The sequence below is a fragment of the Enhydra lutris genome, unplaced genomic scaffold (assembly GCF_002288905.1).
Source record: "Enhydra lutris kenyoni isolate GAN:26980312 unplaced genomic scaffold, ASM228890v2 scaffoldscaffold47, whole genome shotgun sequence".
NCBI classification, from domain to species: domain Eukaryota; kingdom Metazoa; phylum Chordata; class Mammalia; order Carnivora; family Mustelidae; genus Enhydra; species Enhydra lutris.
In genome coordinates this window covers 1,422,165-1,436,606 of record NW_019154131.1, presented here as the reverse complement: position 1 = coordinate 1,436,606, position 14,442 = coordinate 1,422,165, and the positions used below count along the sequence as shown (strand labels likewise).

General features: G+C 36.0%; 1 protein-coding gene across 1 annotated transcript in view; it reads left to right on the top strand.

Moving 5' to 3' along the window:
- The window catches only part of LOC111156608 (KIAA2026 ortholog), a 59,354-nt gene extending 45,122 nt beyond the window's left edge, over nucleotides 1-14,232 (top strand). The window contains exons 5-6 of the mRNA XM_022517600.1: nucleotides 8,957-9,084; nucleotides 10,185-14,232. Of these exons, the coding sequence (XP_022373308.1) occupies nucleotides 8,957-9,084; nucleotides 10,185-13,819 (3,763 nt within the window). The 3' untranslated portion in view covers nucleotides 13,820-14,232. The remainder of the gene's footprint in view (nucleotides 1-8,956; nucleotides 9,085-10,184) is intronic.
- Nucleotides 14,233-14,442: the final 210 nt, after the last annotated feature.

Genomic DNA, 14,442 nt, shown 5'->3' with positions numbered 1-14,442 from the left:
TGGGGAAAAACTGAGAGCTTTTCTCCTAAGATCAGGAAGAAGGGAACGATGTCCCCTCTCACCACTTTTATTAAACATAGTTCCGAAAGTCCTAGCCATAAAGGTCAGAAAACAAAAAAGTCATACAAATCATCAAGGAAGAAGTAAAACTTTCACTATTTGCAGATAACATAATACTCTCTATAGAAAGCCAGAAAGACTCCACCAAAAGATTGCTTGAACTGATAGACAAATTTACTAGAGTCATAGGATACAAAATCAGTGTACAGAAGTCTGTAGCGTTTCTATACACCAATAATGAAGCAGCAGAAAGGAAAAAAAATTAAGGAATAAATCCCATTTATATTTGCACCCAAAATAATAAGCAACCTAGAACCTATTTCTAGCAACTAGAAATAAGTGTAACCAAAAAGATAAAAGATGTGTATGCAAATCTATTAAAAAACAGTGGTGAAAGAAATTGAAGAAGACACAAGAAATGGAAAGACATTCCATGCTCAAGAATTGGAAGAACAAATATTGTTAAAATGTCTGTACCACCCAAATTCACAATCTACAGATTTAATGCAATCCCTATCAAAATATCAATGGCATTTTTTTTTAATAGACCAAGAACTGACAATCCTAAAATTTGCATGGAACCGCAAAAGATCCTGAATAGCCAAAGCAATCTTGTAAAAGGAAAGCAAAGCTGGAGGCATCACAATTTTGGACTTCAAGTTGTATTACAGAGCTGTAGTAATCAAAATAGTATTTATTGTACTGGCACAAAAAGAGACACATAGATCAATGAAACAGTTTAGAAAACCCAGAAATAAATGCACAAATTATATGGCCGGTTAATCTTCAGTAAAGCAGGTAGGAATATCCAATGGGAAAAGGACTGTCTTTTCAATGAATGGTGTTGGGAAAACTAAACAGAAGGATGCAAGAGAAAGAAACTGGACCCCTTTCTTACACTATACACAAAACTAAATTCAAAACAGATTAAAGACTTAAAAGTGAGACCTGAAACCATAAAAATTCTAGAAGAGGACACAGGCAGTAACTTCTTTGACATTGGCCATAACATCTTTCTAAGTATGTCTCCTGAGGCAAGGAAAACAAAAGCAAAAATAAACTACTGGGGGGGCGCCTGGGTGGCTCAGTGCGTTGAGCTGCTGCCTTCGGCTCAGGTCATGATCTCAGAGTCCTGGGATCGAGCCCCGCATCGGGCTCTCTGCTCTCTAGGGGAGCCTGCTTCCTCCTCTCTCTGCCTGTCTCTCTGCCTGCTTGTGATCTCTCTGTCAAATAAATAAAAAATAAAAAAAAAAATTAAAAAAAATCTTAAAAAAAAAATAAACTACTGGGACTAAATCAAAATAAAAAGCTTCTGCATTTTTATTTTGAGAGAAGGAAAACAACAAAACTAAAAGGCAGCTTCAGAATGGCAGAAGATAATGACAAATGACATATCTGACAAAGGGATAGTATCCAAAATATATAAAATGCTTATACAACTAACACCCAAAAAGCAAATAATCCAGTTAAAAAAAATAGGCAGCATGAACAGACATTCCTCCAAAAAAGATACCCAGATGGCAAATGGACACATAAAAAGATGCTCATCATAATTTATCAGAGACTTGGAAATCAAAACTACAATGAGAAATCACCTCACACCTGTCAGAAGGGCTAAAATCAACAACGTAAAAACAGATGTTGGCTAAGATGTAGAGAAAGGGGAACCCTTACAGTGTCGGTGGGAATAAATACTGCTACAGATACTGTGGAAAACAGTATGGAGGCTCCTCAAAAAGTTAAAAATAAAACTATCTTATAATCCAGCAGTGTTACTACTGGGTATTTACCCAAAAAATACAAAAATACTAATTCAAAGGGATACTTGCATCCCTGTGTTACAGCAGCATTATTTATAATAGTGAAGATACGGAAGCATTCCAAGTGTCCATTGATTGATGAATGGATAAAGAAATGGTATGCACTTGTGTGTGTGTGCATCCACGCGCGCGTGCACACACACGCACACACACACACACACACACACACACAGAGGAATATTATTCAGCCATAAAGAAGAATGAAATCTCGTCATTTGCAATAACATAAATAGAGCTAGAGTATAATGCTAGTCGAAATAAGTCAATCAGGAAAAGACAAATACCATGATTTCACTCATATGTGTAATTTAAGAAACAAAACAAGCAAAGGAAAAAAAGAAACCTGGAAACAGACGCTTAACTATAGAGAACAAACTGATGGTTATCAGAAAGGAGGTGAGTGAGGCATGGGTTAGATATGTGGTGGCTTTAAGGAGTGAGCTTCTGGTGGTAGGCACCAGGGTGATGTATTGAATTGTTGAATCACTATATTGTACACTTCAAAACAGTGTAACACTATGTTAAACAACAGGAATTAAAATATAAACCAAAAAAAAGAAAAAAAATTCTCATCTGTAGTTTTCTATAGATTTCTATAGAAATATAGAAATATATTTTTCTATATATATAGATATATATCAGTTTATATAGAGATACATATCTATATATATAAATATATATATATATGATATATATGTATTTCTATCTATATATGATATAGAAATATATTCTCTATATATCATCTATAGATTTCTCATCTATAGTTTTCTTTTAGTGTCCTTGTCAGGCTTTGGCATTGGTGTCATGCCTAACCTCAAAGAATAAGTTAGGAAGTGTGTCTTTCTTTTCAGTTTTTTGGGAAAAGTTTGAAAAGGAATGGTACTAGTTCTTTTTTAAATGTTTGGTAGAATTCACCAGTGAATCCATCAGATCCAAAGCTCTTTTTTGTTGAGAAATTTTTAAATTATTTATTCATTCTCCTTTAATAGTTACAGGTGTATTCAGATTTTCTGTTTCTTTGTGACTTAATCCTGGTAGATTTTTACTTTTAGGAATTTGTCTATTTCATTTAAGTTTTCCAATTTGGTGGAATACAATTTTCATAGTAATCTTATAATTCTTTTTATTTTTATAGAGTCAGTCATAATGGCCTCACTTTCATCTTTGATTTTCCTAATTTGAGTCTCTCTTTTTTGTCTGAATTCATCTAGCTAACAGCTTGTTAATTTTGTTGATACTTTCAAAAAAGAAAATTTTGATTTCATTGATTTCCTCTCTTCTCTGTTTTGTTGATCTCTGATATAATCTTTATTATTTCCTTCCATTAGCTTTAGATTTAATTTGTTTTCTTATTCTAATTCCTGAAGTTACAAAGTTAGGTTGTTGATTTGAGATCTTTCTTGTTTTTTGGTATAAGCATTTATTTGTAGCTCTCAATTTCTTTCTTAGCACTGTTTTGGCATGTTGTGTTTTTATTTCCATTTATCTATAGGTATCTTCTAATTTTTCTTTTAATTTCTTTGATCTATTGGTTATTTGAGTGTGTTGTTTAATTTCCAGAAATCTGTGGATTTTCCAGTTTTCCTTTTGTTACTGATTTCTGACTTCATCTGTGGCTTGCATTCTGGGAGTAAACAGATGAATTCAAAATGTCAATTAGTGATAAGTGCTATGAAGAAATATAAAGTAGGGTAAGGAGAATAGGAAATGCCTAGCTTGGATGGGATGATGATTGCTCTTTTAATAGGGTGTCAGGGCAGGCTCCCTTGATAAGCTGATACTCAAACAGAGACCTGAAACAAAGAAGGGAGAGAGCCATGTGGATATCTGAAAGAAAAGATGTGGAAGCCCTAAGGCTGGCATCATGTTTGGCATTTAGAGGAAATGCAAAGAGACAAGTGAACCAGGGCTGAGTGAGTGAGGAGGAAAGTGCTAAGAGTCAAGAATAGAGAAGTATGGGGAATCACAGCCAGGTCATGTATGTCTTTAAGGACTTGTTTTTACTCTAGTATGAGATAAACATTGAAGGTTTTTAAGCAGAGGAGGGATATTATCTGACTTACCTTTTAAAGCGCTCACACTGTCTGTTGTGTTGAGATTAGTGAAGTGGGACAACAGGGAAATCAGTTACAAAAAGCAATAATCCAGGCAAAAAAAAATGATGGTGGCTTGGAACAGGGTAGTAGCTAGCTGTTGATTTGCAGTCCTCTTGGGAATTTCCCTGGTAACATCTGAAACTGGCATTTGTATTCAGAGGGCAAGGAGAAACAAAGAAAGAAGCAGGCCACTCCACGTTTGTAGGTGAAAGTTTAAGTAAATGGAACTTAAATTCAATGAGGCTTGTTTTGGGGGGCAGCAAGACAAATGGATCTCTGCACCTGCCCACCAGATCTTAAAACTTTATATAAGAAGCCTTAACTGGATGCAGCCACGTATCTTATACAGGTGTTTTCAGTATCCCATCACTGTCTCAAGACTGTTCTTGGAGCAGCCTCTGAAAGCAGGAAAGGCAAGTAGAATCTATATTCCAAAAGGAGGGAATGAGGAGCCTTTGAGTCCCTAGGTCCGACTCATGGGTCATTTGGCAGTAAACATCTTTTTGATGGTGTTCCCCAATAATAGCAATGCAGATGGCAAGGAATGGTTGAATTCTGGATGGACTGGCAGAATTTTCTTAAACATTGGATATAGAGTGTCAGAAAAAAAAAAGGGTAAAAAGATGATGCCCAATATTTTTGGTCTAAACAACTGGAATTACGGAATTGTCATTAGTTTAAACAGGGGAAACTAAAGGAGCAGCAGGTTTGCAGGGAAGGGATTCAAGAGTTTGGGCCAACATGTGAAGTTTGATACGATTTCTAGATATCCAACTGAACTTATTGAGTAGGCAGTTTAGTATATGAGTCCCAGTTCAAGGGAGTAAGCCAGATGGAGGCATAAATTTAGGAGTTGTCAGGCTATAGATTATATTTAAGCTATGAAACCAGTAGAAATCATCTAGAATGTGAGCACAGAGAAGAGGAGAGATTGAACCCTGGGGCATTCCAACCTTTAGAAGTGGTGGAAAGGAGTAAGACTCAGCAGAAGAGATAGAGAAGGAATGTTCAGTAAGGTAGAGTCTATTCATGAGAATTAGGGGAGAGGGATTGGAGTTTTGTTATGGAGTGGAGCAAAGGAAACAGGGCAGTAGCTGGAAGGACAGGTTGGAGTCAAGAAAGAGAAGGTGCTTTGTTTTGTTTGTTGTCATTAGTGGAGAAATAGCTTTCTGTTTAACGGTAGCTAATAAGCTAAAATGGACTTAGGAAAAGGAAGGGACATTTGGTAGAGTAATATCCATGGATAGATGAGAGAAGATGCATAAAGAGAGGGATTACTTTAGATAGGAAGACAGAATATGAGTACAAATGAAATTAAGTGGCAGATGAGATGTGAGCATATGGACTTGCTTGTCTGATTACTTCTATTTTCCCTGAAAAGAAAATAAAACAAAATAGCTGAGACAGAGAAGAGGGCTGAAAAGGAAGGAACTTCATACCACCCCCATGTAGGTATTTCTAAAAGGAGATTAATTTTACAGTTACTCTGTGTGCCACACATACTATGAGGCAAGTACTGTTATCCCTATTGTTATGATGTAAACCGATACTTAGAAAGTTTAAGGAGCTTTCCCAAAGTCTCATAGCTTTTCAGTGGTGGCAGAGGTGAGACATAAACTTCAGTATGCACAAATGAGAATTTGTAGTAAATATAACTTGGAAAATATATATTCAGATTTTTTTCAAACAAAATAAACTAAAGTGAACTTTAGGGGTAGAATAGAGAAACACAGTTGAAAGCAAAAGAAATAATAAAGGATCTCTAAAATAGTCTATCATTTGGAAATGTTTCCATCTCTCCATAGCTTTATAGAAATATAGCTGTTACGTTTCTATGTGAAAAGGGTTGCTGAAAGATCACTTTTCAGCTTGTTTCTCTATGTTTAATTAAAAAAATATTTCTAGTGAGATAAAAATGTTTAAATATGATTACTCTCAGGATTAAATGATGGATTTTTTTTTTAATTTGCTATTGTCTGTATAAATCAAAAATAGTAAGTACTGTTTCCTAGAATTTCTTGGTTAACATTTCAAAACAATTTTTTTGAGTATAGGTGGCACATAATGTTATAGTTTCAGTTGTACAACATAGTGATAGGATAAGTTTATTCATAATGCTGTGCTCCCCTGAAGTGTAGCTACCATCTGTCACCATACAACACAATTGCAACAGCATTGACTGTATTCATTACAGTATACCTTTTACTCTTGTGACTTACTTATTACCAAACTGGAAGCTTGTATCTCCAACTTCCTTCACGCATTTTTTCCATCCCACGCACCCCTTCCCCCTCTGGCAGCTGTCAGTTTATTTGCTGTATTTGTAAAGTCAGACTCTGCTTGTTTTTGTTGTATGTTTATTCAGTTGGGTTTCTTTTTTAGATTTTATAATGAGTGAAATCATATGGTATTTGTCTTTCTCTGACTTATTTCACTTAGGACAATAACCTCTGGATCTATCCATGCTGTTGCAATGGCATGATCTCATCCTTTCTGAAGGCTGCATAAAATTCTGTGTGTGTGTGTGTGTGTGTGTGTGTGTGTGTGTGCGCGCGCGCGCGCGTGTTAGAGAGGTACCATATCTCCCTTATCCATTTCTCTATTTATGGACACTTATGTTGCTTCCAAATCTTGGCTATTATAAATAATGCTGCAGTGAACAGAGGGGTGCATATATCCTTTAGAATTAATGTTTTTCTTTGGGTAAATACGCAGTAGCGGAACTACCAGATCATATGGTATTTCTACTTTTTACTTTTTTTGTAAAACCTCCATACTGTTTTCCACAGTGGCTTTACCAATTTACATTCCTACTGACAGTGTACAAGGTTCATTTTTTTCCACATCCTTGCCAACATATATGTTGGCAACATATGTTACTTCTTTTTGATTTTTGCCATTCTGACAGTATAAGGTGCTATCTCATTGTAGTTTTGATTTGTATTTCTCTGATGATGCGAGCATCTTTTCATCTGTCTATTGGCCATCTGTATGTCTTCTTTGGAAACATGTCTGTTCAGGTCCTCTGCACATTAATCAGATTGTTTGCTTTTTGGTATTGAGTTGTTAAGTTCCCTATATATTTTGGTTAGTAGTCCTTTACTGGATATATCATTTGCAAATACCTTTTTCCATTCAGCCTTTTTGTTTTGTTGATGGTTTCTTTCGCTGTGCAGAAGCTTTTTATATTTTTATAGTACCAGTAGTTTATTTTTGCTTTTGTTTCCCTTGTTCTAAAACGGAGACAAATCTAGAAAAAATGTTGCCATGCCAGTGTTAGAAAAATTACATCCTCTATTCTAAGATTTTTGTAGTTTCAGGTCTCACATTTAGGTCTTTAACTATTTGGGGTTTATTTTGGTGTATGGTGTTAGAAGACAGTCCAGTTTCATTCTTTTACATGTAAAAGTTTTCCAAGCACCATTTATTGAAGAGACTTTTTCCCATTGTTGCCTTTTATGTTGTAAATTAATTGACCATATAACTGTGGGTTTATTTCTGGGGGTCTTCATTCTGTTCCTTGATCTGTGTGTCTGGTTTTGTTTAAATAACATACTGTTTTGATTACTTCAGTTCTGTAGTGTATCTAGAAGTCTGGAATTGTGATACCTACAGCTTTTATTTTGTTGCTCAAAATTGCTTGGGCCATTCAGGGACTTTTGTAATTCCATACAAATTTTAGTATTATTTTCCTCTAGTTTTGTGAAAAATGCTTTTAGTATTTTGATAGTGATTGCACTGAATCTGTAGATTGCTTTGGGCAGTATGAATATTTAACAATATTAATTCTTCCAGTCAGTGAGCATGGAATATCTTTCCATTTGTGTCATCTTTAATTTCTTTCATTGGTCTTCTATAGTTTTCAGAGTACAGGTCTTTCACCTCTTTGTTTGAGTTTATTCCTGGGAATTTCATTCTTTTTGGTACAATTATAAATGGAATTGTATTCTTAATTCCTCTTTCTGCTACTTTGTTATTAGTGTATAGAGATAGTACCAATTTCTGGATATTAATTTTTGTATCCTGCAACTTTACTGAATTCATCTATTACTTCTAGGAGTTTTTTTATGGAGTGTTTAGAATTTGATTAACTTTTTTAAATGGACTTTTTCACTATATTATAATCAGTAATTATAAAACTATTTCAAATCTATTTCTGTTCGTGCAGCTAGAAGAAAATTACCTTTCTCTCATTTAATAGGTCTTTCAGCAGCCTTTAGAAAGACAGATTGGTGATATGTTTGAACACTCTATTCTGAAATTGTATATATAATCTTTTTCAGTTTCCGATGCCTATACATTCCCTGGGTTTTCTCTTTAAAGATAAATATTGGCAAGATAGAACTAAGCATCTTAGATGCACTTTTTTTCTTTGAAATTTTTATTTAAATCCTAGTTAGTTAACATGCAGTGCAATATTGGTTTCAGGAATAGATTTCAGTGGTTCATCACTTACATGTAACACCCAGTGCTCATCATAACAAGTGCCCTCCTTAATGCCTATCACCCATCTTAGCCCATTCTCTATCCACCTTCCGACATCAACCCTTAGTTTGTTCTCTATCATTAAGAGCCTTTTATGGTTTGTTTCTCTCTCTTACTTTTTTTCCCCTACCCTATGTTCATCTATTTCATTTCTTAAATCCCACATATGAGTGAAATCTTAATGGTATTTGTCTTTCTCTGACTGACTTATCTCAGTTATCATAATACACTCTAGCTCCATCCATGTTGTTGCAAATGGCAAGATTTCATTCTTTTTGATGGCTGAGTAATATTCCATGGTATATATATACCATATCTTCTTTATCCATTCATTAGTCAATGGATATTTGGGCCCATAGTTCAGCTGTTGTTGATAATGTAACTTTTAGTGACTTAATTGAAAGTATTTCAAGATATTGTTTAAAATAATAAAAGTTAGTTTAGCTTCCAAGAGTCTAATACATATGTAATGTTTTGTTGGGCATTTTATTTCAGGAGCCGCCTAAAGAAAGACTATGATGATTTCAGAAGACAGCCTGATCATGATAAATTTACTAGAGAACTGTGGACTACTGAAGAAGGTGAAGGAGATCCTGGAAAAGAATCTCCTAAAGTAGAAATTAGTAAGTCTGTAGACTCCACAGAACCTCTAGATATCCTGGAGAAAGATCACTTTGATTCAGGTAGTTATGAAAACTTTCCTTTAAATCAACAACTAAAACCATAAAGAAAGTTTTAGTATCTTTTGTTGAGGTAAAAGATAATCTGGTTAATGGTAGGTACTGGTTAGGGAAATCTGGTATATTTTGAAATGTCCTGTGTCCTTATAAAAGGTCCCTTGGAGTCATTATTTTAGTTCTAGGAGTATCTGGAGCCAGTGCCTGCCTCTGAGCTGTAGGCATGTTTTTGCACATTATAGACCACACATCTTTGATCTACAATCCCTCTAAATTAAGTTCATCCTCTTCTTTTTATTACTATTTTTGAAGCACTGTTTTTGGTGTTTGATTTAAATGGAACTTGATAAGTTCCTAATACTGTGAAGATTTTTTTATGAGAAATGACCAAGGTTGATGGCCAAATAAACCTCAGATTGAACATACCATTCTAATAAGGAGGCTGGATTAGGTTATCTGTAATGCATTTCAATTTATCAGATTATGTTATTCTGTAAATGTAGTTATCTTTTTCTGCAAATCTAGTTTTAAAAACTTCCTTTCATTATATAAGAGATAAGTGTGAAAATTTGTGGTTAGAAATGTATTAGCCTGCTTTTCATGTCTTTGGTGCATTGAAAAAGAGTAGCTTCTCATCCACCCAGTTTCACCAGATATGAACATAAATTTTTTACAGTAAGAATGAATAATTAAACACCAGGAAAAGCTGAACATTTTTCATCCTTTTGAGTCTCTGAAACTAAAATTAGAATTCTGGGCTCTAATTGCTGATTTGAGTATCTGTGAGATGTAAAATTTCCTCTGCATTTGTATGGGCAGCAGAATTAGTAGAGTTTGAACAAAATAATCCATTCATTAATACATAGTTCTTGGGAATGGTTACGCTATCAAAAAAAACCTGAATTTCTAATATTGAATCATCCTAAAGTAGACTTCTTAATAAATTGCCAGTTCAGAGATTGACTTGCTTTTTTTATGATTGATCTTATTATTTCTATTCAGTTGCTGTTTTATTTAAACAAAATGCTTGCTTTTATAACTTTCAGATGATATGAAACTGTCAGAAATAGATTTTCCTATGGCCAGAAGCAAGTTGTTGAAAAAGGAATTGCCTTTTAAAGATGTTCCGAAGATACTGCCTAAAACACTTAAACGACAGTCTAAACAAACCAATTATCTGGATGATAGCACAAAAGAGCTTTCCCCAAGAAAGAAAGCAAAGTTAAGCACAAATGAGACAACAGTTGAGCTTGTAGAAGGTGAGATGCAAATTGACTGTTTGAATGAATTAAAGCATGCAGAGCCACTGTTTCCAGAGTCATTTGCCTCAATGGATTCAACACCAGTATCTGTTCTCCAGAAAGGGACCAAACCTATTCAGGCCTTGCTTGCAAAGAATATTGGGAACAAAGTGACCTTAACAAATCAACTGCCCCCTTCCACAGGTAGAAGTGCTCCTACAGTGGATAAACCAGTTATATCTCCTCTAGAAGCCAGCCCCATAAAGCCAGCATTGACCTGCCACACCAGTACAAAAGGTCCTTTACAAATGGTATACAAAATGCCTTGTGGCCAGTGGTTGCCCATAGATCTCCAAAACAGCTCTGTGAAGATTCAGATGCAACCTGTGCTAGATCCTAAAACAGGAGAAAAAATCATGCAGCAGGTTCTCATTCTGCCCAAGAATGTTGTGATTCAGCACAAGGAAGGGAAAGCAGTTGCAAAAGAAATACTGCCACTTCAACAGAAAGGTACAGAACATCATTGTTCATCTTTCCCACAGACAGCAAATGTAAACTGTTCTTTACCATCAGTTCTTGTCAGCTCAGCAGGAACTGTTTCTAACCAACTAACTAATATAGTTTTCAATAGGACAGTTACACCTTTGTCAAATGTAAGTAGTGGTAGGCCACAGCCTTTGTCACCTGTAACCTCCATAAGTAGTTTATTAATACCTCCAGTTAAGACTAGCCAGAGTGAGTCAGGAAAAGTCAAGAATGCAGTTTCAGCAGCTACATTCTCCCAGCCCATTGCTTCATCCACCATCTCTTCAACAGTTCAGCCTCTGTTACCAGCAACAACACTAGGTGGATCTACAAATCCTGGTAGTTCCCTCAACTGTTTTGCACAACAAACTGCTGATTCTTCTGAAGCAAAGCAAGAACTGAAAACTGTGTGTATAAGAGATTCACAGTCAATTCTTGTTAGGACACGAGGTGGGAACACTGGAGTTGTAAAAGTACAGACCAGTCCAGATCAAAATTCACCCAACAGCTTATCTGCAAGTTCAGTTTTCACTTTTGCTCCTCATCTTCAGGCATTTCTGGTGCCCAAATCAACATCATCCTCTGTTTTTTCACCTGCAGTTGGAATGACTACTACATCTAGTCTCCCACCTTTTAGCCAAACACCAACTTCTGTTTCCATTCCATCTGGCTTTAATCCATCAGTGGGAAAGAATCTCAAGCTTACATTAGGCCAACCTTCCTGCAGTGGTAATTTGGGTCACGTGATAGATAAAGCTTCACACATGCCTTCTTCTCCCTTAAAGTCCTCTGTTTCTTCTGGTACTCTACTGCCATCAACAGCAAATAATTCAGTAAGTGTAATTAGCATATCAACAGGAAATTTTGGACAAACCAGTGCAAATGTTATTCATACTCCAAGTAAACAGCAACAAGTAGATTATTTCACAAAAAGTTTCCCTATTACAAGATCAGAAGCAACAGCAGCAACAAGTGGAGATGTCATCAGTGGGAGTGCAGTTCACAAACTTATGCTGGTGTCAGCTCCCTCTATTCTTTCTTCTGGCAGTGGAACTGCAATTAATGTGACACCTGCATCAACATCTACAGTTGTCTCAGCCCAGAAATTAGTTTTTATTAATGCTCCAATTCCCAGTGGCACTTCAACTCCAACTATTGTGGCAGAACCATTAAAACAAACTCTTCCTCCCCCCTTGAATAAAACCTATGTTAAGACTCCAGAACAACCCCAGTTAGTACTAATTCCATCTACAGTGGGAGCACCATTAAAAATAAATTCATCACCAACTGTGTCTCAGATAAAAGATGTGAAAATTGGACTTAACATAGGTCAAGCAATTGTAAACAGTTCAGGCAGTGTGCCAGCTATACCATCAATTAACTTATTGCAAAATGTAACCCCAAAAGGAGAAGAAAAAAGTACCAAGGGCTATGTCTTGCCATTGTCAACAAGTGGTAATTCAATTCCAGTAAACTCAAATTTTGTGAGTCAAAATATTACTCCTGTTAATGAATCAGTGGTTTCTGCAACAAGAGCAGTAAACATGTTTTCAGTAACAGGAGCAAATGTGTCTTTGGGTTCTCTTTCGGTGACCTCAACCTCTGCTTCGGTTGGGACACGACCTCCTGTTTTAGTTAGTGGAAATGATACCTCTTCAAGAATTATGCCTATTTTGTCAAACAGACTTTGCACATCAAATCTCGGAAACACTGTGGCTATATCAACTGTGAAAACAGGACATCTTGCATCATCTGTTCTGATTTCAACTACACAACCAGTGTCTCCTAAATGTTTAACATCGGCTTTGCAAATCCCTGTTACTGTTGCTTTGCCTACACCTGTGAATATATCCCCTAAAATAATCAACACAGTTCCACAAGTGGCAACAGTACCAGGAGCCACACGTTCTATATCTCTTTCTAAAAGACAATCTCGGACTTCTGTCCAGTTTCAGTCACCAGGGATTTCAGCTACAGTGCCAACAAATATAAACACAAATAAACCTCAGACTGAATTGCCACCCCTTTCACCAAGTCCAGGTAAAATAATTAATATTTCCAGTTTTGCTTCTCTGCCAAACCAGCAGATGTCCCCTGCTTTAGTCAAATCAACCCCCAGTCACAGTTCCGCTCCAGGTGGGTCTGTCATTCACACCGCTACAGCACCATCAAATGTAAATAGTGTGATAGGGGGTCAGTTGAGTGAACCTTGTATTCAGCAAAAAATAGTCATCAACACCAGTACACCTTTGGCACCTGGCACTCAGATCATGATTAATGGAACGCGGTTTGTTGTTCCACCACAAGGTCTTGGAGCTGGCAGCCATGTTCTTCTTATATCTAGTAATCCAAAATATGGACCTCCCTTAGTTCTTAACAGTGGCCAAGGCCTCCCACCTACATCAGTAGATAACCCTGCCCAGAAAATTACACTAGTATCAAATAATTCTTCAGGTGGGCACCCTGTGAAATATTCTCTAAGAAGCTCTACAAAAATTGTCAACTCTCTTGGGAATGCCAGTCCTCTACCCACAGTACATACAACACCACAGATCATAAACACAACTGCTAAAGTTTCTGTTCCACCTCCCACACCAACAGTATCATTGACTTCAGTAATTAAGTCTCCTTCTGCTACTCTTTTGGCTAAGACATCTTTGGTTTCTGCCATTTGCTCTACTAATCCTCCATTGCCAAGTAGCACATCAGTATTTCATTTGGACACATCAGTCAAAAAATTGTTGGTTAGCCCGGAAGGAGCCATTTTGAATACCATAAATACTCCAGCATCTAAGGTTTCTTCTCTCTCTCCATCTCTCTCTCAAATTGTTGTATCTGCTAGTCGAAATCCTGCCTCTGTCTTCCCTGCTTTTCACTCATCTGACTTAGAGAAGCCCGACACAGCTGCATCTTGAATCTAGACTTAACGAGCCAGGTTTTAAATAATGGGGCATTGTTTTGACTCCCATAAAAATTTTTAACTTTATTACACTGTTGAAAACATACTATACATAGTTGTGTGTATGTGTTTTAATGTATCTTTTCATTAGCTTGCAACAAGGCTTTGTTTTCTTGGGGAAGAAAAGATCTATTCCATTTCACTTACTGATATGAATATGTTTTCAAAGGATGTTTAAAATAGACAAGATTTACCCTGTCTATATTGCATAAATTGAACCAAGTCAAGTTTTACTAGTTTGGAGTAAGCTAGCCTTTTGCACACTTGCATTGACATGTTTCTTCTTGAATTTGGACTATTGCACCGTGTATTTACAATGTGATATTCTGTGTCATTAGTGAAATCTTGTTTTTGTTTCTGTAAAAAAAATATAAATATATATATATATATATATATATACACACACACACACACACATATATATATATATATGCATTGTGAAAATGCAGTCCATGGTGTAAAATTGTACATACTCCGAAATCCCTAACAACCTGTACTAAACTATATGTACAAAGAACTATGCTGTCTTATTTATGTTTTGTTTACATAATGTATAGTTTTTTAAGTATTTTAGTAATT